At 38.4% G+C, this 27,934-nt stretch overlaps 2 protein-coding genes and 1 long non-coding RNA gene across 6 annotated transcripts; all 3 read left to right on the top strand.

The window, feature by feature from the left end:
- Positions 1-560: 560 nt before the first annotated feature.
- Positions 561-9,028, top strand: LOC141600103 (uncharacterized). 3 transcript variants are annotated; one of them, XM_074420290.1, is made up of 4 exons: positions 576-819; positions 7,571-7,878; positions 8,667-8,873; positions 8,966-9,028. In XM_074420290.1, exons 2-4 carry the CDS (start codon positions 7,579-7,581, stop codon positions 8,999-9,001), a joined length of 543 nt encoding a protein of 180 aa, XP_074276391.1. In that variant the 5' UTR covers positions 576-819; positions 7,571-7,578; the 3' UTR covers positions 9,002-9,028. The 3 variants fall into 3 exon arrangements, 2 of the variants coding, with proteins under 2 accessions (XP_074276390.1, XP_074276391.1); XR_012524138.1 differs by lacking the exon at positions 7,571-7,878 and having other exon boundaries at positions 605-819; XM_074420289.1 differs by lacking the exons at positions 7,571-7,878; positions 8,667-8,873; positions 8,966-9,028 and adding an exon at positions 3,272-4,121 and having other exon boundaries at positions 561-819.
- A 103-nt stretch (positions 9,029-9,131) lies between these two features.
- LOC141600104 (uncharacterized) lies at positions 9,132-10,610 on the top strand. The gene is made up of 3 exons (XR_012524139.1): positions 9,132-9,274; positions 9,868-10,377; positions 10,463-10,610. It is a non-coding gene; the product is annotated as an uncharacterized LOC141600104 (long non-coding RNA).
- A 1,269-nt stretch (positions 10,611-11,879) lies between these two features.
- LOC141598309 (uncharacterized) lies at positions 11,880-13,366 on the top strand. 2 transcript variants are annotated; one of them, XM_074418110.1, is made up of 5 exons: positions 11,880-12,027; positions 12,133-12,240; positions 12,343-12,418; positions 12,861-12,959; positions 13,067-13,366. In XM_074418110.1, exons 1-5 carry the CDS (start codon positions 11,969-11,971, stop codon positions 13,127-13,129), a joined length of 405 nt encoding a protein of 134 aa, XP_074274211.1. In that variant the 5' UTR covers positions 11,880-11,968; the 3' UTR covers positions 13,130-13,366. The 2 variants fall into 2 exon arrangements, with proteins under 2 accessions (XP_074274211.1, XP_074274212.1); XM_074418111.1 differs by lacking the exon at positions 12,861-12,959 and having other exon boundaries at positions 13,067-13,229.
- The last annotated feature ends 14,568 nt before the right edge of the window (positions 13,367-27,934 follow it).

The following is a 27,934-nucleotide window of genomic DNA, read 5'->3' as shown; positions in this document are numbered from 1 at the left end:
CTTGAAACTACGCTAAATGGTGAAACATATGGAATTGGCTAAATAACGTCAAAAACATCACAAACCGCTACCAAATGCTACCAAATGAGCTCAAAATGATACCAAAATGTAGTAGAAATAGGAGCTCATCAAACACCCCACACTTATCCCTTTGCTCGTCCCGAGCAAACTAGAATAAGTCTAATCACCACCTAGGCCAAGAAGTATGGGCACTCCTAATTCCCCTCTCTTCACCTCACTTCTTCCTTCTTATGTCATCCCTCAACTAAGCTCATGGTCACTTTCCTTCATAGCTCCAATAAGTGACTAAGTGACTCAAGTTCCACCTATTCGAACCTCTCTTCTCTCACTCCCTCTCCTTGTGTCATCCCTCAACTAAGATGGTCCTAAGTCCACCAATTCATCCATACATCCTTCCCAAAACTCAACCCCTCACTACTACAAATATGACCTTAGGAGACGAGGCATAAGGAACGAATTATTTCGCAACCGTCTTAAATTTTCACCAATATTGCGCGCCAATTGTGATATAGAGATAGAAGACGGGTCCTTTTACCAACTGTCTTGAATATTTTAGAAAAAAAACAAAGAAGACGGTTGAGAAACTTAACCGGTCTAGAAAACCGAAAACAAAGACGGTTTTCTATTCAACCGTCCTCCTCCTTCTTCATAATTTAGATATACACAACCATATTCAACTTCGTTCTCAACTTCTCAATCACGCATCACTCAAACCCTAGCTAATCGAATTCTGCACACTCATCGGCCATTGCTCGTCCTTCACTGCGACATTCACCACCATTCCAAGCACCAGCAATCGTACGCCCTCTTTCTGATCAACTATTTTTTATATTTCTCGCAAATTTTATGAATTACCCATTGATTAATTAATATTTGTCCATTTGATTTGGGTTTACTGCTCATTGAATTTGTTTGGTTTTGCTTCTCCTTGCTTAATCTTGCTTTATTTTTGTATTAATCGTGATTTACTTGTATTTGTGGGTTTAGGGTTTAATCCAATTTTTTATGATTTGTGTATAATCTCAGCCTTTATATGTGAATATTTACATGACTCTTCCTATTTGTTGCGCAAATTTCGTGTACCATTGAATGTTAATCCATCAACTCTTTGTTAGTCTTGTTAGTCCTGGCATGAGATAGTGAGCCTAAGGATTGACGTGCTCATAATCAAAGTTTGATTATGCAAAGTTTCTTATTTATGTTTTACGTCTTTGGCCGAGGATTGACGGGAGGTGAAGGCCATGATAGATGAATTCCTCCTTTGCAGAAACGGGTTTTAGGTTTGAGACGTTGGAATATTTTACTCATTGACGACGACATTATAGCTGATTGTTTGGAACTTTAAGTCTGCTTTGAGAAACAAAGATTATTAAAAAACAGTTGAATGTATTTAAGGCTATCTATCATAATTCATATGCTATAGTATTCACATAGAAAATGTTTAATAATTTAAGTGCCTTGTCTATTAATTTAATAACCAAAATAGAAAATGTTTGATGGAGGCATACTGCAAACTATCCATTCTTAATAACATCCAATAATGATAACGGCAAATTTACCTCCTCATCCGTGTTTTATTTCAATTTTTTGTTTGGTAAATGGTAGATCAGGAATCTCAATTTAAAAATTCGGGTGCGATTTTGAGGATTTCATTTTTTGGCCTACAACTGTTCAAACCCAATTTTTATTGGCACGACTGTTTACTTTTCACCCTTCGATTAGATTAAATACGGTTTACTTTTCACCCTTAGATGAGATTAAATAAGATTTTTTGTAGAGATTTTGTTTACATTTGTTTAGTTTGTCATTGTCAGACTTCAATTAATCAAATTTCGTTATTGTTATAGTTGTAATGTACAAAGTTCAAATTTAAAAAAAGGCTTAGATTGAGAGCGGGTGACCCATGAGTATGGATTCACCCTTACCTTATAGCAAGCCTATTCTACAAATCCGAGTCTACATTACAAAACGTATTAATTTGGAACTAAACCCGCTAATTACCCCCATTGAAAAATATATGTACAATTTAGAACACTAAACTGACAGTGAAAGCAACTAAGTGTAGTGGTAAAGATGAGAGTATTCTTCTCTTAAGGTTGAGGGTGTCGAATCCCAGTAATTTTTTTGCCATTTTCCTTTTTTAATTTGTTCTTTTCTTTGAATTCGTAAAAGTTCTCTTTGTCATTTATCGTTAAAACTTACCTTTTTAATTTCATTTTTACTTACCTATGAAATTTTGGGTTACCTTGTTTGAAATTTTACCATATAAAATATCCAAGTCATTTCATTTTATTGTCACTTCTCCTTTCTAAAATTTTCGCAAAATTATTTTCTACCGCAAAAACATCGTTGTCAAAACTTGAACTGCCATTATTCAACTCCTAAAAACGCCCCTGAGCGTGAGGTGAACCAACCTGGAGTCATTTCTAAAATAACTCACAACAACTTACTCCTTCGTCCCGATCATTGGTTTACCTACCTTTGATTAATTACTCCGTTTAAATTTTATATGGATAAATCTCATAATAAATTATTATTTTCTATTACAAGACCTCATAATAAATTATGATTAGCTTATTTAAGGATAAAAATTTTATTTATAAAACACTTTAAAAAAGTTTAGAAGCCAAGTTGAATTTTGAAATATTTAACTGGTGTCTTTGAATTTTTAGGGCTTTTGTTTTATTTCTTCTTTCAAGCGTTAAGTATTTTTTTTTTGTGATGTTTTATTGTTTTACATTATCTTCTTGCGGTTTTTTTGGGGTTATAGTGCGTTTTTTTCTTTGTAATCTGGTTTTTAGTTCTTCTTCTTGCTTTTTTTAGAATTAAAATGCTTTTTTTCTTGTTTTTGTTTTTTCAATTGTCTTGTTGCCTTTTTTTTGGATTAAAGTGTGTTTTTGCTCTGTTTGTTTTGGTTTTTGCATTGTCTTGATCTTTGTTTTTGGGGTAAAAGCGTGTTTTTTCTTTGTTGTTTTCTTGTGTTTACATTGTCTAGCTACTTTTGTTTGTTTGGGGTTTAAGTCCCTTTTTTTCTTTGTTTTTCGGTTTTTAAATCATCATCTTCTTTGTTTTCTAGCTTTTAAGTGCTTTTTTTATTGGTTTTCGTTTTTTATATTGTGGTTTTCCGAGGGGGGGGGGGGTGTCAACGATGGGTTTAGGGTGGTGTATAGGGACCTAATTTTCTCAAGACTTCAATATATACCCTTGACGAGTTTCTAATGTGTTGTATGTACATGTTATGATTATATAGACGAATATGGCTCGTACTTGGATGATTGGAGGTAAAAAAGGTGACCTAGAATATGATGCCGGGTTAGCTGAATTTTATGACTTCGTAAGAACGAATGTGAAAGACAAATCAAGTATGGCGTGCCCTTGTGATATGTGTCGAAATATTAGGTATATGAGTTTCGAAGATGTCAGAATACATTTAGAGAAGACAAATTTTAATCCAAAGTATAACCGTTGGATTTTCCATGGAGAATCAAAAATTATAGACCATATGGAAGAAAATGTAGATGTCCAATTTGGGGAGATTCAAAGAGAAACATGCTTGAGTGATGATGAAGATCCATATGAGTCTAATTCATCACTAGAAGGTTCGGGTTGTGAGAATTTTGAGTCTAGTGATGGGCGTGATGATATGTCGGATAAATCATGGGGAGATGTGTTCAGAGATGATGAAGAAGAAGGGAATATGTATGAAATTTTTGATGATATCCTAAACGAAACTGATGAAGATCCTGATGAAACTGCTTTGGAGGATACAAGTGTTGTATTGGAGAAATTGAAAGATTCTGAAATGCCTTTGTATAGTAGTTGTAAGCACACAAAATTGGCAGCTATTGTTAAACTATATAATTTAAAAGCAACAAATGGATGGAGTGACAAAAGTTTCACTGGCCTCCTGGAATTATTGAAGGACGTGCTTCCCGAAGATAATGTACTTCCTAATCGTACATATGAGGCAAAGAAGATACTTAGGGGGATTGGCATGAAATATGAAAAGATCCACGCATGTCCTAATGATTGCATACTGTATCGCAAAGAATACGCTAATCTCACTAATTGTCCAGTTTGTAAAGAATGACGATACAAAAAGGAGGGGATCCCAGCTAAAGTTTTGTGGTACTTTCCAATAATTCCTAGACTAATACGATTATTTGCAAATAAAGAAGATGCCAAATTGCTCACATGGCATAGAACATCAAAAGCAAATGATGGGAAATTGAGACATCCGGCTGATGGGATAGATTGGAAATCTATTGATGCAAAATATCCCGAGTTTGGTAAAGAACCTAGAAATCTTCGCCTTGCACTCTCCACTGACGGGATAAATCCCTTTGGAAATTTGAGTAGTCAGCATAGTACTTGGCCGGTGTTTTTAGCTATTTACAATTTGCCTCCCTATCTTTGCATGAAGCGAAAGTATTTGATGTTGTCTTTATTGATTTCTGGTCCTAAAGAACCTGGTAATGACATAGATGTCTACTTGGCACCTCTTCTGGATGATTTGAGACTATTGTGGGATAAAGGAATAGAAGTCTTTGATGCCTACCAGAATAGTAATTTCAATTTGAAAGCAATGTTACTATGTACTATTTCTGACTTTCCTGCATATGGTAATCTATGTGGACACACTGTACACGGGAAAGAGGCTTGCCCCCTGTGCGGAGAAGATGTCGATTCTTGTTATTTGAAGTTTTCTCGCAAACAAGCGTATTTGGGATCTCGTAGGTTCTTGGAAGATGGTCATTCATATCGTAAGCAACAAAAGGCGTTCAATGGAAAACCTGAACATCGATCCCCTCCTAAGATATTGACCGGTCATGAAGTATATCAAAGAGTGAAAGATAAAAAGATAACTTATGGCAAGAAGGGTTCTAAATTAGCGTCTCGTGGATATAAGAAGATGTCTCCTCTTTTTGAGCAACTTCCATATTGGCGTGACCTTTCTATAAGACATTGCTTAGATGTTATGCATATTGAGAAAAATGTATGTGACAATATAATCAACACTCTTCTCAATGTTCCTAATAAGTCAAAAGACAGCACAGCGGCTAGGAAAGACATGGTGGATATGAAAATTGGACCCGAGTTGGCACCACAAGAGAAGGGATCGCGATATTATTTGCCTCCGGCTGCTCACACACTTTCAAGAAAGGAGAAAATAGAGTTTTGTGAGTGCTTGCGTGGTGTTAAAGTGCCTGAGGGATATTCTTCCAATATCAGCAGCCTTGTATCAATGAAAGATCTAAGGCTTATTGGTTTAAAGTCTCACGATTGTCATACTTTAATGCAGCAATTACTACCAGTGGCTATACGGTCGATTTTACCTAAAAAAGTTCGGTATGCCATCACTAGGTTATGCTTTTTCTTCAATGCCATATGCAATAAAGTGTTAGATCCCACTGAGTTATAGTCTTTGGAAAAACTAATTGCCACTTCTCTTTGTCAATTGGAAATGTACTTTCCTCCTTCATTTTTCACAATAATGGTGCATTTAACTGTACACTTGGTTAGAGAAATCAAATATCTTGGCCCAGTTTATCTAAGGTATCAATATCCTTTTGAAAGATTGATGAAAGTGTACAAGGACTATACATCTAATAGATATCGTCCTGAAGGGTGTATTGCTGAGCGTGCAATCACGGATGAAGCACTTTCTTATTGCTATACACACTTATCAAATTCTGAGTTACTTGGGGTTCCTAAGAATAGGCATAGTGAGTGGATGATGGGAAAAGGTCTTAGGGGGCATGTTCGTCGAGATATGACAACTGAGAAGTGGCATATAACACATACATATGTTCTTCATAACGAGGATGAGGTACAACCATACATTGAGGAGCACATGGTATATTTGAGGGAGAAGCATCGAAATAAAACAGAGAAGTGGATCGCAAATGAGCACAACAAGTCTTTTAGAGTTTGGTTCAAGGGTCGAGTGATAGAAGACTTGCAACAATATCCAGATTCTATTTCTTCCAGATTACGGAGACTTTGTTTCGGGCCAAAGACTTTTGCATCGTCTTATAGTGGTTATGCCATTAATGGATGCACCTTTTACACTCGTGAGCAAGATGACTTGAGCACGATGCAAAATAGTGGGGTTTGTGTAGAGGCAGAAGCAATGTATTTTGCTAGTTCAAAAGATAAGAATCCAGTTTTAAGTAAAATGCATTATTATGGAGTTATTGAAGAGATTTGGGAGTTAGATTACACAGATTTTCTAATACCTATATTTGGATGCAAGTGGATTAAAAGTAATAATGGCGTTCGTAAGGATGAATTAGGATTCACCTTGGTAAATCTTAATAAGTTTGGTCATAAGGAAGATCCCTTTATAATAGGCACACAAGCGAAACAAATGTTTTATGTCACCGACCCGTCGGATAAACAGTGGTCAGTTGCTCTATCTGTAAGGTGTAGACCCACATTGGACAGTTGCGACGGCGATGTGGTATTTGAGGGCTTTGATCCTCATGTATCACGGTTAGATGATATGGATATAGTCGACCCTCCTAGTTTATACATCCGTGATGATCACGATGAAGGGATATGGATCACTACTGAGTCTACTTCAAAAAAACGCCCTCGCGGTTTTGATGCATGATAAGTGTGATTTATTATTATTGTTATTACATGCTTTTATTCTAGTTTTACTATATATATATATGTACTATCATTTATTTTTTTATTTTTCTAAAATGTAAGATATATTATAAAGAAGAATAATTACAAAATAGGAAACTTAAGACATGCTCATGAGAGCATCATTTAGTTCCTCCCATCAGGTATCAAAAACTCTAACCAAAATATGAGCTATATAGCAAGATATAGATCAATACAAATCAGCTCTCATCTTAAGATTAAGATATCAATGGACTGTACTGATTCTCCTTAGCCAATTAGCATCAGGTCCGTGGACTGGATTCCTAGTCAAATGCAGGCACCTAGCACTCATCACTCTCCTGATTTCAGCAATGTATTCTGGTCTATGGATTTTGTATTCCAATCTACACTCATTCCTTTGTTTCCAAATGCCATAAACACAAGCACTCACCACAGCTTTCACCCTCCTGCTATAAGCACAGTCAAAGAACAAATGCTGCACAGTTTCATCCTCTTGTTCACAGACAGAGATGAGTCACTCACCCCAATTCTCTTCAGCTTATGTCTAGTATTTAGAGCATTCATATACACTAACCATGCAAACAAATGTTCTCAGAAAACAAATGTTCTCAGAAAATAAATGCCACAACTGATTTAACTCAAATTCAATGTGGGAAATATAATCGAGAATTAGTCCATATTTTTATTCTTCTTGTGGCTAGAATGTTCTCAGAAAACAAATGCACAAGGTGGAAATAGACGGAAGTTGTGTGAGGTTTTTATGTTAAGACGGTTTTAAATAAGACCAACTGTTTTATTTATATTTATATCTATAGCTTCTTTATTTCAATATCTGGCAGTTACATAATCTGAGTACTTACTATCATTTATTTAATTTAGCTATTTTAATGAGATTGTTATTTATTATGTTCAGGTTGCGTTATGGGCCCGCAAAGACGTAAACGAAGTCGGAAGAACCCCTCTGATGGTGAGGCAAGCGGAAAGAAGAGGAGATATTCTCACAGGGGTCGAACAGTGTTAGATATGGCTGCAAAAGCTCTTAAAGATAAAAACCCCATTAAACTTGAGTGGGATAAAGAAGATAACTTGCCAACAGGAAAATATGCGTCTAAGTTTAGTTCATGGATTGGTGTGACTGTTAGAGGGAACGTTAGTTGCACACTGAACTCTTGGGATGAGGTGGATCAACCGACGTTAGACCTTATGCTGAGTGAACTCACGGTATGTTTTTTTTCCCAATTTAAGGAAGAGGAGGAGGGTATACACGCCATTTGTTCAACACATGAAAATCAATACATATAATCATGGCCTTGATACTCTTTGCTCAGAAATGAGCATAGTTTTCCTACAAAAATATTAATGTTAACAGGCGAGTGCCATTACAGAACAATTTACGCTTCAACACAAATTTGGAGTAGTTTAGCATAATAACTTTTGTATTAGATATCAGACACCTTATACAGTTCTGGAAGGATGGTGGAAATAACATTTGACAGGGAAATGAGATTAAGAAAAGTAGTTGTTCTGACCTTGGAAGAAATTGTAGGAAGCATGGCATTACCTTCACGTACTACCTTTCCTTCCCGCCAAAAGGTTAAGTTTGCTCGTGGAAGCAAAAGTCATGGATCTGTACACAGGCACTTGACATCTGGACCAAATTTCTCTATGAATCAACCAAAATTATAAGCCACAAAGTGAAAGAACAAATATACACCATAATTATTTTTTAAAAAGCAGAGGCTCACAGACTCGGTAAAGTGTAGAAGCTTAGACATCTGTTTGAGGGTCATGGCATGCAGGCTTAAAAAACAGAGACCTTTCACTTTGATAAATATTTGGAGCGGGTTTCTTTTGCTCTAACTGATCTAATGTCTAAAGCGGCAGTGACTTTATCTCCTCAAATGTTCATTATACCATTTTCCTTCATTTCAATGATGTGCTCATAATGAATCTATATTTATAGACACCCAAATCAAGAGCTGCTGAATATCGTTTGTTGTATATTTTAGGGTGCTTTCAATGTCATTGAAGAGCGTCACGATTGGTGTCTCCACAAGTTGGCTGATTTATGGAGAAAGTGGAAATGTACCTTGGTTCGTAAGTGGATGTATGATGAGACGGGAGTTATCCAAATGACAACACCACCCTTGTATAAGAATATAACACAAGAGGAGTGGAACATGTTTGTGGCATCTCACTCTACTGAAGCATTTAAGGTAATATTTGCTCTTTTTTTTAATACACATTAATTATTTTATGATAATATAGTATCTCAAACTATTTTCTTCCTATATACTTATTTTATAAGGCAATAAGTGCAAAGAACAAGGAGAATCTTTGCTAAAAGAAGAGGAACATACTATGGCTCTCGTTAGCGGGATATCGAGGTGTTCAAGTTAAAGTCGTAAGTTATTTGTATTTGTTTAATATTGATACTAACTTGTAAGTTAAAAGTTGGCGTTAATTTTCATGAACTCTATTGTTTTTGTTAGAAAAAGATTTAGCCGCCAAGGGAAAACAAGTGGAAAAAGTTGATCGATATTTAACCTGGCTCAGGGCTCACAAGTCTGACAAAGGGGACATGACTGATTATGTTAAAGAAATCTCTTTGAAAATTGTAAGTTCAAGATGTTTGCAATTTAGCATCTTTTTTATTGTTATTATAGTGCATTTATATCGCATATCCGAACTCTTTTTGTGATTATGTTATCCGAACTCTTCGTTGCCCATCACACTAGCTTCTCCCAGCGCCATAAAATCATCAGTCAACTCTCCAGTTGTCGAAGTCTTAGAACACCTTCACTACCACCTCCCATAAAAACTTTTGTTCTTGTGTTACATAAAAACTCTGATCAACAATCTCATTGAAATTGCATTTCAGAACATTTCTTGTTTTGTTTTCATTTTTCGAGTCTTTGGGTTTGCATTTTGATGTAGGTATATAGAATGTGTTGCCTCTCAATTTCAGTTTGTTGTACAAATGTAAATACTACCGTTACTTGGATGTCACTTTTTACCAAAGTTCCATGTTTGTGTTAATTAGGGAGTTGGTGTTGCTAGCTTAGTCAGTTTTTCTTTTCGTGGATGCGAATGGGATATCACTCCGATCCCTAATTTTCACCTTCCTATGTGCGCGTTTTGATGTTGAAAACAGGTAACTTGCTTTTTGTAGGAAGAAAAACTTGAAAATGTATTCCTTTTCTTTTCTAGGAAGCACTAGAAAAGGATGTTGAGGCTGGTGCATTTGTGCCACGAAGGACGGGAAGACATACTTGCTAGGGCGATAGGCAAGGCGAGCATCCTGGTCGTGTGCGAGGAGTTCCTCAAGGTATATGCATAATCGAGTATTTTGGGAAGGGACCAAGAAAACCGACACGAGAAGAGTTGTACGAGAAGATAAATTGCATGCAAAAGCAAATTGCTGACATAGAAAAGATGAAAGCGATGATGATGCATTTTTGGCAAACTGGTGAGAAACCAAGTCCTGAAGTATTAGATGATTTAATGAAGGGGGTATCTATGAGTACCGAGGGATCGAGAAATTCTGCATCTATTCAGGGGTCTCATAGTCAATCACTACAACAGAACGAAGAGTCATCACTGCCACCCCGAGAGGAGATACCCCAAGAGGAGACACCCCAAGAGGAGACACCCCGAGAGGAGGTTTATCGTACACCCAAGACCATTATTCCGAAGATTCCTGGCCCATCACCAAAGCAGGTTATTCTATAAGCTTTTCATTTAAGACCCTAATTTCAAAGTAAATGAAAGTAGTTTGAAATTATGTTTTATCATAAATGTTCAGGTCTGGAAAGCTTGTGTACTATCATTGCCAAGGGAATCACCAAAGATAGTGGCTTCAGGATTGGTATACCTATCAAATAAGGACGAAATTGTTTCTGTTCATGGCATCACCCTTCGTGATGGTTTTAGAAAAGTATCAATCGTGGAGGTCTATTACCCGTGCCTGTTGATGATATGATGACATTGATTCATGCTAAGGGATCATATGTTCAGTGGCCGCAAAGTCATATTCATAGTCCTGATAAGGTAATTAATATTTTTACTATAATAATATAAAATACATTGACATTTATGACGTGTATCCACTTATTTATGCTAATTTAAATAAATATGAAAAGAATTATCAAGGAGAAGAAGCATTAGCAATGAAGGCCAAGCCTCAAAAGGTTTCGCCCTTGATTCGGCCAAACACTTTCCTTGGTATAAAAGTTAGCCGTGAGTTTAAGAAAAAGCATAGGACCATGGATTTGAAGTTATTAGAAACTGAGGCTCGGGTTTTAAAGGCAAGCGGGACAATGATCAACGTTGAGATTGATGAACATATATTACACAATAAACAAATTTGCAACCTTAGTTATGAGGAGCTTGTTCATTTGTTGGATGAAGATGAGATTGGTGCCTCTCACATTACTCTTTTTATAAGGTTCGCTTTTTTTGCTGAGATCTTGGCATGGCCTTTATCTTTGTGCTGACTTGTGGTTGTTGGAAGTTTTCTAGCCCTTTGGAATTACTACTTGTCCGACTGGTTGTTCAAAGATTTGTTTTTTTCCCCATCTAAACAATTAATTAGATGTGTTAATGATTTGTTATGGTGAAGACTGTATTTGAACATGGTTTAGGTTCAAGTAGGCATAAAGTTCAGCTAGCTATTATGTAGCTATGGTTGGAGTTTATCTGATTTGATTTTGTTCATGTATTCATCTCTAATAGTAACACTTAGCTAACCAAAATTTATCTTCCACTCCAGCAACTTGCGAGATTTAGTTTTTCACCAAGGGAAAAAAGTACATTGTTATCAGGAGTGGTTAATTGGTTTGAATGACTCAGAAGAAAAATATAACGACTCCGTTGATCGCATGTTTTCTTATGTTCCTTGAATGAATCAGAAGAAAAATATAGTGAATCCCTTGAATGAAGTATTTTCTTATGTTTTCCCTTCAACTCCTTTTTTATAAGATTTCCTCTCTGTATATACTTGATAGTATTCTTTTTATTCTACTATCAGGTAGAATGTTGTTTAAAAGCTCTTTGCCATAGAATATAATCTTTTGTGAAGACTTACGTTGCTCTAGGTTACTTTCTCTAGAGCACCCGTGTTTCATCATTCATGAAGTGTTTTGGTATTACATTTTGTGTGGAGTCATGGATGAATTAGACACTTCTACGAAACTTAATACCCTAAACCTCGAACAGTACGAGTTCATATGGATTCTTGTGCCCACATACATTGTCCCCGTATTCAAGTGTCGAGGATGAAAATTATCGATCCGATTATATTGCTAGGGCCATGACATGTACCGGATGTGGTAGAGGTCGGAAACTTATATTTGCTCCATATGTCGAGGGGTAAATATAAACTTCTTTTCAAAGTATTATTATTGGTGATTATCTTATTTTTTGCCCATAATTAAATTGATATCTTAATTGTTTTTTTTTATCCATGACTCATAGTGAACATTGGATGTTGGGTGTGATCAATCCGGCTCAAAGTATAGTTTATTGGTGTGATCCTGCTGGATATGAGGAGCCTCGTCAATTTTTCGTGAATACAATTTCTAAGTATGTTCAATGTATATGTGATCTTGTTTTTTCTATTATGCTTCAAATTATCATTTCATTTTCTAAAACGGAATAAATTTATAAACCTATCTATATATACAGGGCCTTTGATAAAAGGAACTCAATTGATCCACTTGCTGCATATGAAGCCAAAGAGCTTGTTTGGAAAAAGATTAAGGTACTTCTTGTGTGTCAATACTTTAGTTTTTGCTCGAGTCATTTGTCGAGAACATTGGGGTCACTAATAACGATACCTGGAGCCGTCATACTACCTTTGTATATCACCTCCCCTTGACCACCATAATATATACCTAATCCATATGGTGAATGTGACCTATATGAAGTTCCTATTCCCCTGCCTCTTCCCTTTGCTCTCTTTGCAGCAGCAGCCTCTAACCATGAAGTACATGTATTACCTTCATTAGTCCCGACCCTTGTAGCTTCCTTGTTGCCTCTAGTCACCCTAACATACTTGTAGCTAATTTGTCTATGCGAGAGATTTTGAAGGTCCCTGAATTTTCATTATCAAATCTTATTAAGTATAGTGTGTATTGGTTGTTTGGCCGTTTCTCTTATTAAGTATAGTGTGTATGTATTTATAATATGAGCTTCTATTTTAGTGCCCTACGCAGCCCATAGGTAGTGTCTTATGTGGATACTATATCTGTCGATACATGCCGGAGATCATCAGAGGAAGATATGTTAGCATTATTCCGAATGTATGTTTTTGTTTCTTTATTTAAATTGTTACAATCTATTTGTTTACTTTCATTTAGACGTCATGCATATAATTTTCCTAACAATATTTTTGTAAATACGTTTTCAGTTCATGCTTAAAGCTCCCAAGACATATGCATTTGAGCAAATTGATGAAGTGAGGGATATATGAGCTAACTTTGCACTACAATTTAAGCCGAAGATAAGCGATGATGAAGTTTAATTAGCTTAAGTAGTTTTTTGTTTGCTTTACTTGTGTCGTAAGAGAATATTGATCAACTTACATATATTTATGTACGCTTATTGAAAACTTGTGCTAGCTAGAATTTGTGGATCGAAGATGCATGTTGACATTAATGGAGTATTTGGAGATTTTTTTGGTATAACATATTGCAGGATTTAGCCATTATTGTAAGCTTTATAGCTGGGTAGATTAAAATAGAATTTTGTATATTAAAAAAAAAATAACAGGTACAAAGACGTCGGTTCAATAACATCCGTGCTCTATTAGTTCAAAAATATAGCCGTTGGTAAAAATTGGAGTGCGGGAAGTTTTAATAAAGAGGACGGTTGGAGTTGTAGGAAGAGAACGACAAAAGAGCACGGTTCCATATTTAACCGGTCTAAAAGGGTGTACAAAAGAAGACGGTTGTAAATTGAACCGTCCTATTTAAGTTAAATAAAGAGCACGGTTAGAATATCACAAACCGTTCTCTTAGGAAAAGAGAACGGCCAACGGGAGCACGGTTCCGTTCATAATATGAGAACGGTTTTCAACCGTCTTCTTTCCTATGTTTTGTAGTAGTGCCTCCTCCTTATTACTCCCCCTTATCACTCCACTTGGTAATACAAGGCTACCATGGTCACTAAAACCTCTCCTTCCAATCAATTTGGCAACCTCAAACACCTCCATTCTTCAACAATTCACAACAACTCAACAACTCATCAATCAAAACACAACTTTCCAACAAAGTACAATACAAGTCAACACAATCCCATGCTTCAAGTATACCAAGCATTAGTAACAAAGTAAGCTTCCAAATCCCCCTCCTAGTCTTGGCATATCACTATCCTACCCTTCCGGCCTTCTAGAGCTCCACCACTTATGTCACCAACTTCAATGGAAATAGTCAAGTATGTGACATGATTTCAAGGCTTCAAAGAGGTCACATGATTTTTTTAATTTTTCCTAATTCTCTCATTTTGCCTAAACCGCCCTTTCGGGTTTTCGGTTTAGCTCTTTTCCTCACCTCTACTCTCGTGGCTCGCACTCTTTTCTTCATTTTGCCCGGAGCGCCCTTTCGGGTTTTCACTCCGACCTCGGCCACTTTCCCATTTTTGCCTAGGATGCCCTTTCGGGTTTTCATCCTAGCCGGGTTTTTCTTTTCCTTTTATTTATTTTTTCTTTTTTTCTTTTTTTTTTTTTCGTTTTTTTTTATGAAAAACAATGCATGGAATTGAAATATATTACAAAATATACATGATACCAACTCATGTCCACCCCACACTTAAATCTTCACTTTGTCCCCAAAGTGTGAGGCAAACACCACACCTAAACTCACTCAAGAGTGTGAGCTTGAGGCACCTCCAAAGTCCGGAGGTCCTCCTCTTCTCCTTGCTTCTCTTCTTCTTCTCATTCTAGCCCTTTCGGCTCTTGTTTCCTCAACCTTAGCCGCATTGTACCCTTCATATTGGGTGGGGAATTGTTGCATGAATTGAGCATTCATCGCGGTCACCATATCAAAAGTTGCATTTGAAGTATAACGCAACTCTTCCAAATCTTCTTGATAATGGTGGTAGCGGTTTTCGGTGATTCCCCACCGAGCATTCTCCGTTAGTTGTATTTGGGAGAGGGTAGATTCAATGTTTGAGACACGGTTGGTAATGTTGGTTTGCCATGTGTTGAAAGCCGGGTAGTCGAATTGAGGACCCGGAAAAGGATATTGTGGTTGTTGTTGTGGCATATGGGGAGGAGTGAAATGTGGCTCATCAAAGGGGGCATTAGGCATGGGTTCATCAAATGGTGCATCATGAGGCATGTCACCAAAAGTCAAAGCCCCCCCCCCCCCCACTTGCGGTTGCTCTCCTCCCTCATCCTCTTCCGGCTCAACTACTTGGGCTTTATCAACCCAAAGGTACACAAAAGCATCATCGAGGGGCATGTAGAAATCTTTTGCACTCCCCCAACCCAAGGGTGGTAAGTCGGAGGAACGGGGTAAATACATGTAATGCTTGGAATGTTGCCCACCCATGCACCAAATGACCAAGGGAGAGACTTTGTCAACCACCTCAATCACTTTAGAGTGCTTCAAGTAATGGTAGTCTATGAGACCACTACCATCAAGAGGGTAAGCATTGGGTGGAAATGGCACACCCGTCTTTTGCACGATCAAATCGATCATGCCCCCAATAAAAATGGTCCCTTTGGGATTCTTTTGCAATTCAAGGCACCCACTCACAAACAATTCCACCCAATCCGGCACTCCCCTCCCTTCCGGGGTCATTGACCAAAGAATTTGAATTTGTTGGTATTGCATTTTTGTTGCTTCGGTCATGACCAAGAAATTTGTATTTATGTGACGGCTAAGGAGGCGTAAGACCGGGTTGGGGATGGTGGTGTTCTTTGAGTTCCCGTGACGTACGTCACCCGTAATATCGCTCCAAAAAGCACTCATCAATGGTTTATCAAGTTTCTCTTTGACGGGGGCTTTGGTGATATGGAGGGCCTCGCGCACCTCATCATAAGTCAAAGTATGGGTGAGGCGGCATGCCCGGAATTTGATTCCCGGAACTTTGTCCCTCCCCAATTTAACCTTTTCCAACGATGACAAAAACTCAAAGGTGACACCCCTTCGGGTGGGTGCGGCAACATGAATAAAGGCCTCAAGTCCGACCTTTTCTAAAAGCATACGAGTTATGGGAAGAATTCCCAACTCGATAAGAAGTTTTTCATCAAGGAACTTGGTTTGTGCCACGGTAGACACCGAGGCAAACTTTTTCCAATTTGAGAGGGCCGTGTCTCGGAGGCCCTCCTTACCCGAATACTCATTTGCATAAGAATCCGAGGCTCCCTTGGATCCTTTGGAGGAGGAAGCCGCGGTTTCTTTTCCTTTTCCCATTATAGAACAATTAGAATCTCAGAAAAACACAATTTTTGAACAAAATTTTGGGTGAGGCAATTGATCAAACACCTAATATGCACTACAAGAAATGTTGTGCTAATTAGCTTTTTGCTAGGAAAGAAACACCTCACTAGTTAAAGGGTTGTTTTAAGGACGATAACAACACAAATAGACAACTAAATTTCGAATTTGAAGAACACAAATTCGAATTTTAGTGAAATAGAATTGACAAGGAGAAGAATAAGGTGTTATACCTCCCTTTGATCCTTGCTTGGGTTGTTTGGTGAAGAATGCTAACCCAAATTTCTCAAATTCGTCCCTTAAAACCGATTTGCAACCCCAAATCTTCAACTTCTTCAATTGACCCGAAACCCTAGCTTGAAATGATGATGATTCCTCGGATTGTATGCAATTTACCTTACCCAAATCGATGTTGGGAGATGAAAGTTGATGAAACTTGAAGGTAAATTGATTGATTTGTATGATTTGAGAAGGATTTTGGTTGGTGATTTGGGTGTTTAGGGTTATGGTGAAGGGAGAGGTAGAATGTGAGAAGAATTGGGGAAGAACAAGTGAGCTTATCGTGCGAAATTAGAGCTGAAATTCGCGTATTCTCAAAAAAAAAAAAAAAACTCGCACGGTGCGAGTTTTGGCCTCGTAAAAGTCGCACCGTGCGACTTTGCTGCTGGATGTTGATTTTTTGTTGCTTAATTCTTCACTTTAGCTAATTCTTTTACCCAACATTCTTCCTTCCTTTCTTCACATATGCCCTTGAGTTGATATCCTAACACTAAAACACACATTAAACCATTCTAATATGCCAAAAACATTAGTGAAAATGCAAATGATTTAATTTATTATGCAAAAAGTAAAGGATGCAATGAATTTAAACATGAGAAATGCAATATGAACAATGCAACATGACAAATGCAATATAAAAAATGCAATGCAAAATTTAAATATGAAGGGAAAGAAATATTTACAAACTTTTGCCGTTTATTTAACGTCGATGGCTCGACAAAGTTGCACTTTCATCAATTTGAGTAGATTGGATCAACAAGATGGAGTGTTTCCACTTCACCCACTTCAATTCCTTCATGATAATGCTTTAGCCTTTGCCCATTCACTTTCAAAACTTTTCCAGATTTCAAGCATTTGATTTCAATTGCTCCATATGGGAAGACACGAACCACTTCATATGGTCCCATCCACCTAGACCTCAATTTCCCGGAGAAAAGTCTAAGTCGATTTTGAAAAAGTAAGACTTTCTCTCCCACTTGGAACACTCTTCTTGAAATCATATTATCATGCCATGCTCTTGTTCTTGTTCTTGCCTTGTAAATGGAAGCATTCTCATAAGCATCATTCCGGATTTCTTCCAACTCTTGTAGTTGAAGTTTCCTATGAAGTCCCGCTTCATCCAATTGCAAATTGAAGGATTTAACCGCCCAATAGGCTCGATGCTCAACCTCCACGGGTAGATGACATGATTTCCCAAAAAGTAAGTGGTAAGGTGACATCCCGATTGGCATTTTGTAAGCCGTGCGATAGGCCCACAAGGCATCATCTAACCTCAAGCTCCAATCCTTGCGGTCGGGATTCACCGTCTTCTCAAGGATAGCCTTAATCTCCCTATTAGAAACCTCGGCTTGACCGTTGGTTTGAGGGTGATAGGCGGTTGAGACCTTATGAAGTACCCCATACTTTTTGAGAAGAGCTCCAATGGCTTTGTTGCAAAAGTGAGTACCCCGGTCGCTTATCAAAGCTTTTGGAAAACCAAATCGAGAAAAGATGTTGGTTTTGATGAATTCTCCAACCACCTTTGCATCATCGGTCTTGGTGGCCTTAGCCTCCACCCACTTGGAGACATAGTCCACCGCCAAAAGTATATAAACATTGCCACAAGAGGCGGGAAATGGTCCCATGAAGTCAATACCCCACACATCAAATATTTCACAATAGATCATGGGTGTTTGGGGCATTTCTCCTCTTTTTGAAATATTACCAACTCTTTGGCATCTATCGCATGTCTTCACCATGGCATGAGCATCTCGGAATAATGTGGGCCAAAAGAAACCGCTTTCCAACACCTTTCTAGCCGTTTTCTTGGCTCCAAAATGCCCGCCACAAGCATACTCGTGACTAAACCGGAGAATTGACATGATTTCGGTGTCCGGCACACACCTCCTTATCACTTGATCGGCACAAAATTTCCACAAATAAGGATCATCCCACACATAGTACTTGGAATCACTCTTGATTTTGTCTCTTTGATGTCGAGTCAAACCCGGTGGAAATTTGCCCAAGACCAAGTAATTCACGATATGTGCATACCAAGGTTCGGTAGACATCAAGGCAAGAAGGGCTTCATCCGGGAAGGTCTCCTTTATTGAGCTTTGTGGTACCAAGGAGTCTTCTTGGATGATTCTACTAAGATGATCCGCCACCGTGTTGGTGGAGCCTTTCTTGTCCTTGAGTTCAACGTCAAACTCACTCAAAAGTAATACCCATCTCATCAAACGGGGCTTGGATTCTTTCTTAGAGACAAGGTGCCTCAAAGCGGCATGATCCGTGAAGATGATGACCTTGGCTCCAAGAATATAAGATCGGAATTTCTCTAAGGCAAACACCACCGCAAGAAATTCTTTCTCGGTAGTTGTATAGTTCCTTTGAGCTTCATTCATCATTGTCGATGCATATTGAATAACATGAGGTGCTCTTCCCACCCTTTGGCCAAGTACCGCGCCAAGGGCATAATTGCTTGCATCCGACATGATCTCAAACGGTTCATTCCAATTGGGAGGTTGAATTATAGGTGCCGAAATAAGCTTCTCCTTGAGCATGTCAAAAGCTCCTTTGCATTCTTCACTCATGAAAAATTCACAATCCTTTTGAAGTAGCTTGCATAGAGGAGCGGCAATCTTGGAGAAATCCTTAATGAAACGCCGGTAGAACCCGACATGACCTAGGAAAGATCTTACTTCACGCACATTAGTAGGATAAGGCAAGGTGCGAATGGTATCGACCTTTGCCTTATCAACCTCGATTCCCCTAGAGGAAACAACATGTCCCAAGACTATTCCTTCATCAACCATGAAATGACATTTCTCATGGTTGAAAACGAGGTTGGTATCAATACACCTCTTTAAGACCCAAGTAAGATGACTCAAACAATCCTCAAAAGATTGACCATGGACGGTGAAATCGTCCATGAACACCTCAATAAAGTCCTCAACATGATCCGAAAAGATACTCATCATACACCTTTGGAACGTCCCCGGGGCATTGCAAAGACCAAAGGGCATCTTTCTATAGGCAAACGTTCCAAAGGGGCATGTGAAGGTTGTTTTCGTTTGGTCCTCGGGTGCGATTGGGATTTGAAAATACCCCGAGTAGCCATCCAAAAAGCAATAAAAAGCCTTTCCCGCTAACCTCTCCAACATTTGATCCATGAAGGGGAGCGGGAAATGATCTTTTCGGGTCACGGCATTGAGCCTACGGTAGTCAATACATACCCTCCACCCATTTTGAACTCGAGTGGGGGTCAAAACACCTTCATGATTCTCGACTACCGTTAGCCCGGATTTCTTTGGGACAACTTGGGTTGGACTAACCCATTGACTATCGGAGATAGGATAGATCATACCTACATGAAGGAGTTTGAGTACCTCTTTCTTCACAACATCCATCATTGGAGGATTCAAACGCTTTTGTGGTTGTCGGACGGGCTTTGCTTCATCTTCAAGAAGAATCCGGTGCATGCATAAAGTGGGACTAATGCCCTTGATGTCGGCCATTGTCCACCCAATTGCTTCCTTGTGTTGCTTAAGAACCCGGATGAGAGCCTCTTCTTGCTCCTTAGTAAGCTTGCTTGAAATAATTACCGGTAGAGTTTCTTCATTTCCTAGAAATGCATACTTCAAGTGGCTTGGTAAGGGCTTCAATTCAACAGTAGGAGGCTTGACAATAGAGGGAACAAGTTTCTCCTTTGGTAGCTCTTATAACAATTTGGAAGAAAGGAAGAAAAGTTCCTGGACAGGACCAAACTCGCACGGTGCGAGTTTCCCCTCCCCAGAACTCGCACGGTGCGAGTTCTGTGCTGTTTTCCGGATTTCTTCCTTTTCTTCCCATTCTTCCATTGGGGGATTTTCCTCTAGGTCCTTGATTGTTTCCTGCAAATCACAAGACAAAGCATACCCCGTATCCTCTCCAACCAATCCATTAGTCAAAACAACATTTAATGAATCAACATTGCACAATTCATACACGGTTTGCACAATTGGCTCAAAAATTTCAAGAAAACACAAAGATGAAGTCTCGGATGGGTATTTCATAACCTCATGTATGCTATACTCAATCTTTTCCCCCTCAAATTCCATTGTGAGGCGGCCACTAGATACATCAATCTTGGTGTTAGAAGTTCTCATGAAAGGCCTTCCCAACAAAATGGGAGTGGAGCCTTTCTCGGGTTCCATTTCAATCACATAGAAGTCGGCGGGGAAAAGCATTCCCCCCACCTTCACCAAGACATCCTCCACAACCCCTTTAGGATAGATATTGGACCTATCGGCCAAAGAAATGACCGTACGAGTCGGTTTCAAAGGTCCTAACTTAAGTGACTCATAAAGGTAGTTGGGCAAGACATTAATGGATGCACCTAAATCAAGCATAGCATGTTGACAATCCAAATCACCAATTTTACAAGGGATGGTGAACATGCCCGGGTCACTACATTTTTGTGGCAACCGTTTTTGAAACATTGCCGACACATGTTCACTAGCCCTTACCTTTTTCATGCTCTTAGCCTTGTTGGTCCTCTTAGTAGTGCACAACTCTTTCAAAAATTTTGCATGCTTGGGTACACTACTAAGAAGATCAAGAAGAGGAATGTTTACCTCCACTTTACGAAAGATATCATAAAAGCTTGAAGTCTTCTTGTCAACTATCCTTGTATCATTCAAAGCACTTGGAAATGGAGCTTGTGGCTCATATTCCGGAAGAGGTTCATGTACCCTTACTTGTTGAGGTGAAGATGCTTCCCCTTGTTCCACTACCACTTCAATTTCATCTTCAACCACATCCTCCACTTCATGAACAATAGGAAGTGGTCTTGTCTTCTTAGGAGCTTTGGGTGCCTCTTCCAACTCTCTACCATTCCTCAAAGAGACCGCTTTTGCTTGTTCTTTGTTCGGTGGAGGAATGGTGTGAGAAGGGAGACTCCCTCCTTGGTTGGGTTGAGAATTGAGTGTAGTGAGGATTTGACCAACTTGGGTCTCAAGGTTGACAAACCTAGAGTCGGTGAGTCGGTTTTGTTGGTACACGGCGGTTTGAAATTCCTTGGTTTGTTGTTGCATTGCCATTTGATTCATGGTAAGAGTCTTCATCATTTCTTCCAAGGAATTTTGTGATTGGTCTTGGTTTTGATTTGGCTTTTGAAATGAAGAGTTTGAAGCCCCTTTTTGATTTTGATTTTGGTTTTGATTTTGGTTTCCACCCCACCCCATATTTGGATGAGATTTCCAACCTTCATTGTAAGTGTTAGAATAGGGGTCAAACTTCCTAAAACCAATAGCCTTCACCGCTTCAATTGCCTCCTCCGTTTGCAAAGATGGACACCCATCGGTGGGATGAGTTGGGTCATTACAAATACCACAAAATTTCACATGAGAAGTACTCCCACCACCTTTTGTAAGTTCCTTCACCAAATTAGTGAGAAAGTCAACTTTCTCCTCCATATGGTTGGAACCTTGCCTTGAGGAGAATGTTCCACTTGACTTCTTAATTCTCCTCCCAAAATTCCTAGAGCTTCCTACCAACCTTTCAATCAACTCATTTGCTTCTTGGACCGACATGTATTCAATTCCACCTTGGGTGGCAGCTTTAATCATCCTAGCATCATCCTCAAGTAAACCACCACAAAAGTTCAAGAGAAGGTCGTGGTCGGTATACCCATGGTATGGGCAACTAGCAAGAAGTTGTTTAAACCTCTCCCAATACTCATACAAGTTCTCCCTATCCAATTGCTCAACATTACTTATTTCTTTCTTCAATTGAGATGAGAGACTAGCGGGAAAATACTTTTCTAAGAAAGCCCTCTTCATTTGATTCCAAGTGGTGATGCTCCCGGTAGGGAGATAATAAAGCCAATCATTGGCCGCGTCCTTGAGTGAGAAAGGAAAGGCCCTTAGTTGAAGTTGCTCATCGGTAACCCCATTAGGCTTCATGCTTGAGCAAACAACATGAAATTTGTTGAGATGTTTGTTGGGGTCTTCCGTGCTAAGACCATGGAATTAGGCAATTGGTGAATGAGCCCGGACTTCAATTCAAAGGTGGCATTTTCCGCCAAGGCCGGAAAGGAGATACACAAGGGTACTTGTGTGAGATCCGGGGCGGTAAGTTCCTTAATAGTTCTAGGCCGTGGTGGGTTCTCTCTTTCACCATGCCCAAGTGGTTGTCCGTCCTCACGATCACCCATGATGATTTGAATGGGTATGGGTTGTTCAAAAGGGATGTTGTTATCTCCTCTTTGGTCTTGTTGAAAACCGGGATAAATTTCTTCAATAATCGGGTTGTCTCTTCTAATACCTCCTCCTATCCAAGCAAGTGATCTTTGAATCTCCGGGTCGAAAGGAAAAAGTGGTTCTCTTGAGTTCCTAGTATTGACCATAAACAATTCTACACAAGTGCACACAATCAAAAGGTTCCCACAAGTAAAGAACAAGACACTATCAACAAGAAACAAAGACTAACTAACACAACTATCCTAAAAACACAAATAACAAACACTAGCAAAACCGTTACCTTCCCTAAGAACAACGGCGCCAAAATTTGACACGCCTAAAATGTCGCACTAAAAGACGGCCAAATTAACAATTTATATACCACTAAACACACTAATTAGCACTAATTATAAACTAGTAAAATAGCAAGCAAGGGATCGAACCCAAGAGAAGATGGGTTTTGCAAAAGTGAAATTAAAAGAGTATTTAGAACAATTGTGACAACAATAACAACAAGTAAATAAAAAGGAGGGTTTTGGGTTGAGTTTTCAATTGTAACCAAAGCAAGGGGATTCAAACAAGAGAGTAGAACAAGTAAACAATCAAGAGTTTAAGATGGAAATTAATCAATATTAGGAAAGACTTAACCCGACTCAAAGCATGACACTTTAGTTGACAAACCCTTCAATCAATACTTCAATTATATATTATCACCCTATTGTGAAGATAAATCTTCTAAATCTCCTTAATAATGGTCAAATGACAAGGAAATCACACTTAATCAAATAACCCAACTTATCAATTCTACCAAGTAGAAATCACATACATTGGACAAATAAATAAGAAGATATGAGCACAAGAGATTCAATAGGGGTAATTAGACACAATGAAATCACAATTAATGCCCAATTACAAGTTAATCCTTTACTTGCTAATTAAGCCAAGAAGAAATCACATTCATTAGCATAATAACAAGGTGTTGCAAAGATGAGATTACAAGGAAATCACACTTAATAATCTCAACAACAATAAATTAAGGAGCTTGATTAATTAAGCAACAAGGAAATCACACTTAATTACTCAATATAAACAAGGATTCCAAAATTCAACAATAAACATAAAAGGATTAACAATGATAATTAAAATTAAAGAAGGATTAAAGGATCTTACAACCAAAGTTTAAGCCTTGAGCCGGATTAAGATAGGAGATTAGTTCTCCATAATTAGATCTAATACCTAATTCAAAAGATGAAAATATTCCCAAATTACAACCTTGATTAATTAAAGTGACAAAAGATGGTTAACCTAATTGCAAACTTCCTATTTATAATACCCCGTAACCTAACACTTATGGGCTTAACAAAACACAGGCCCGTAATACAAAACGCTAACAAAAACCGTCAAACCCAGAAAACTCGCACGGTGCGAGTTATGGAGTCTGGAAACTCGCACCGTGCGGTTTCTCTGCTGGAGTCCGTCTTCCTTTCGTTCTTCCTTTGATCCTTTGGAAGGCTTTCTTGGTGCATTTCTTCAAGCTTGTTCTTGGCTCTTCCTTGGACATTTCTCTTGATCTTTCGGCTTCCTAATCTTTACTTGAAACTACGCTAAATGGTGAAACATATAGAATTGGCTAAATAACGTCAAAAACGTCACAAACCGCTACCAAATGCTACCAAATGAGCTCAAAATGATACCAAAATGTAGTAGAAATAGGAGCTCATCATGAACACTGTTAGAAAATACCACATTTCATGATTATGAAAAATGCAAAAGGATGTCAAAAACCACCTTTCTAAATGGGTAATTAGAGGAGGATGTGTTCGTAACACAATCCGAGGGTTTTTTAAATCCTTAGAATCCTAACATTGAATTATCGTACGACGACTAGCAAGAATAAATTCAGAAATTTACATGAATGGAACTAGGGTAGTTGCCATTTCATCCATGGACATATAACTGTTATAGTGTATTCATTTTAGTTTTGTATTTAGAATTGCACTTCAATAATTGTTATGATGTACACTAAGTCTAAATAAGAATATAATTCGCGTTTTTGTAGAAAAACGCAAAGGGTTTCACTATTGTGCAATTAAAACAAGTGTTGTGCCCTTGCATATCACGATTAAGGTTATGGTGAAACCATACATATCTAGGTAATTATATTCAAACTAAAATAAATTTTATATATATTGTATAAGACTCAAATTGGTGAACCCCATTATTTCTCGATTCTCGATTGAAATTGCTCATAAAGACTAGTTTTGACTAGTGTCCCAAACCATTTGATAGGGAATCTCTTAGTATGTGTGAATCTTGTATTCAAAGCAAGATTAATTCATGACTTCTTTCTAGAAAAGAATTATGAATATAGCAAGATATTCGCCCTATTTACACCTTGATGTGTATGGTTGAATACAATTCAATCAGAAAGGGTTATTACTTCTTCATCTCTTTTACCAACGAACTAGGTAGATACTTGGTATCCACTTAATGAGGTAAGAAGAGAAATTCTTTGAATAAGTTCAATGAATGTTTAAAAGTATCAAAACTTAGAGATTGTGACCAAAGTATTAGTACTTTGTTAATATAGGGAACAACAAAGTGAAGGCTTTTATATGCACCAAAAGGAGTGTGATATGGTACCACAAGTTCACCTTCATAATATTAGAAAGTGACAAAGAATCCTATACGATATGATTGAATCTTTACTATAAAGTTGGAAGTAGTTTTTATCACAATTTGTCTAGTTTTTACTTATTCCACTAAAACAAAACATAATTAAAGCAATAATATACATTTCATATGTAATATGGTTAGGCATGATACCTAAATTGTAGCTTGTTTCGATAATGAACGTGTGGTCTCTCTTCCTACATGTTCACAAGAACAAAGGGTTTGTGGTTCGTGATGCTGTCTATTAGTGAAAAGAGTATTATTTCTTATAAACAGAGTGGGAGAAAATGTTCAAGAGCCACAAGCTGAGAATAAGACGTAGGAAGATGTTCCTTCTTGGTCAAAATCAGTAAATATTTCTTCGAAATCTAAGTAGATAGGAGTCATGTTATTTTCAAAAGTAACAAACCGGTAACTTATTAAGATGCTTTATCTAGTTTAAACTCCACAAGAATCCAAAGTGAGCATTAACATGAAGATGTTCATTTAGCTTAGTTAATTTATTGCAAAGAGTTTTGCACGCTACAACAAAGTTTCATTGAATTCGGATTCCGTAATGGTTGGATTTTAAAATCATCTTGCACGAGTTTTGAAAATCGCAACTATCCTAAGGTGGGATGAAAACTTAAGAAGAAGTCTTAAGTAGATGTTAAGGAGTTAATGTAACATTTCGTGTCTGTTATGTTTAATTGATGTGTCAAAAGTGTGTGTTAACTGTGTTAGAAATGCGTGACATCCGTATGTACGATATAGTGTACCCTTCTGAGGTTTGAGTACGGGAGCGAACTTCGGGACGAAGTTCATTCTAAGAGGGGAAGACTGTAATACCCCGTATTTTATATAATCGAGTAAACGGATATTTTTATATATTAATTATTATGTATTTTTATATTACTAATTATGTCGGGTTAATTGTTAGTCGAGAATTATGTTAAGTTATCGAGCTAAGTTATTTAAGACGGGTTTATAAGGAATTCGAAAGGTGAGCTAAACAATTAATCATCGACCCATTTGAGCTGGCCCAATAACATGTCCAGCCCAATAACCCTAACCCAATTTAACCCTAACCCTAAATCCTAAACCTAATTTAACCTAACCTCCCTCAACCTGCCTCCCTCATTCACGCCTCCCTTCTTCACCAGCTCCAAACTCAACCTTCACGCAATTCGAGAGAGAGAGAGAGAGAGTGGTGGTTGACGGCGCAGCAAGGAGGAGCACGGAGTGGTTGTCGACGCTTTGAGGCGGCTGTAGTGGCGGTTTTCGTGGCAGTTAGGTAAGCAGTTCCCGTTCCTTTTCCATTTTGTCGTTTGTCGAGTAGTTTTAGTTGGCACAGTGTGTCTCAGTGGGGGTGGTAATGATGGTGGGTGTCGGGAAATTGTATTGGGTGGTTAGAGGCGCCCCTGTTGGTGGCGGTTAGGGTGTTTGTAGACGGCGGAAATGGTGGCAGGAGGTCTTGTCGGCAGAGACCATAAAAACGGGTTTGGGTATGAGTTTTCAGGCGAGTTAGATGGGTAACTTTGAGGTGGCGCCACCGTGGACTTGGGGGAGGTCGAAATGGTGGTGCCACTGTACCTGGGTGCGCTGCTTGACGGCGAGTAGGGTCGTAGTTGTTTGGCAGAGGTTAGGTAATGGGTGCGGTGGTTGTAGGTTGGGTATTAGAGGTGTTTGGTGATGCGAGGTGGTGAACCAGGCCAAATGGCGGCCTGGGTTTGACTCGCCGGCGGTAGTCGACCACCTTGGGGTCGGTGGTTGGTGGCTGGGTCGAAGTGGGGGACACGGCTGGTGGTTGTCACGGTGGTTAGGTGGCGTGTGGAGTCGGGAAATGGGTTGGAAACCGTGGTTGGGGCGTGGTATTTAGCGGGTTGATTCGTGTCTTTATTATTTAAGTTATCGTACCCTTAATTAATTAATTAATTTGTTTCCGAGTCTTTTAAATAATTAAAGACGGGTTTGAGTCGGGTGTTGAGTTATTCAAATAATCGATTCGGGTTTTTATTAAAATCGCATAATTTGTTTAATCCTTTAATTATCATTTGATTTTAGTTCCGAGTTATTAAAATAAAATAATAATTAATCATAATTAATTATTCTGAGTCGGGTTTGTTAAAAGAGAAAAGTTACTATATCGGGAAAGTTTCTATTTTGGGAGATTTCTATATTTAGTAGTTAGTAATTATAATTATTATAATTATTCTAGGTGACGAATTCGTGAAGGATCGGTAACCAAATTCATTGCTTACTTTCTGGACTGCTTAACTGCTTAATTGGATTTGCTGGTACTTTGAGGTAGGGAAATACACTTGTCCTATTATCGTTGTTGTTGAATTGAGTTGACTTGATTCGTGGTTGTTGATTTACGTTATGTTTCATATACGAGAAGGTGATTGACTGAATTGACTATATTGAGTATGATATCACAACATCGGGTAACTGGCATGATTTTATGATTTATCAGTTCAATGTTTTACATATTGCATTGCATTAATTACTGTTGAGCATTTCATGTGCATTGGAGTTGGAGGAGGATGTGGTGGTGACGATGTTGGGATACGATGCGATGTTGTGATAAGGCCCAGGCGGGTTCTGCAGGACTTGCCCTGGTGTCCTCAGCTGCGAGATGGCAGATCGGCTACGGTCGATATATATATAGTCTACCGGGGATCGGTATGGCTGGGTTGTCCG

Source organism: Silene latifolia, chromosome 9 (genome assembly GCF_048544455.1).
Source record: "Silene latifolia isolate original U9 population chromosome 9, ASM4854445v1, whole genome shotgun sequence".
NCBI classification, from domain to species: Eukaryota; Viridiplantae; Streptophyta; class Magnoliopsida; order Caryophyllales; family Caryophyllaceae; genus Silene; species Silene latifolia.
This window is presented reverse-complemented; position numbering and strand designations above follow the sequence as displayed.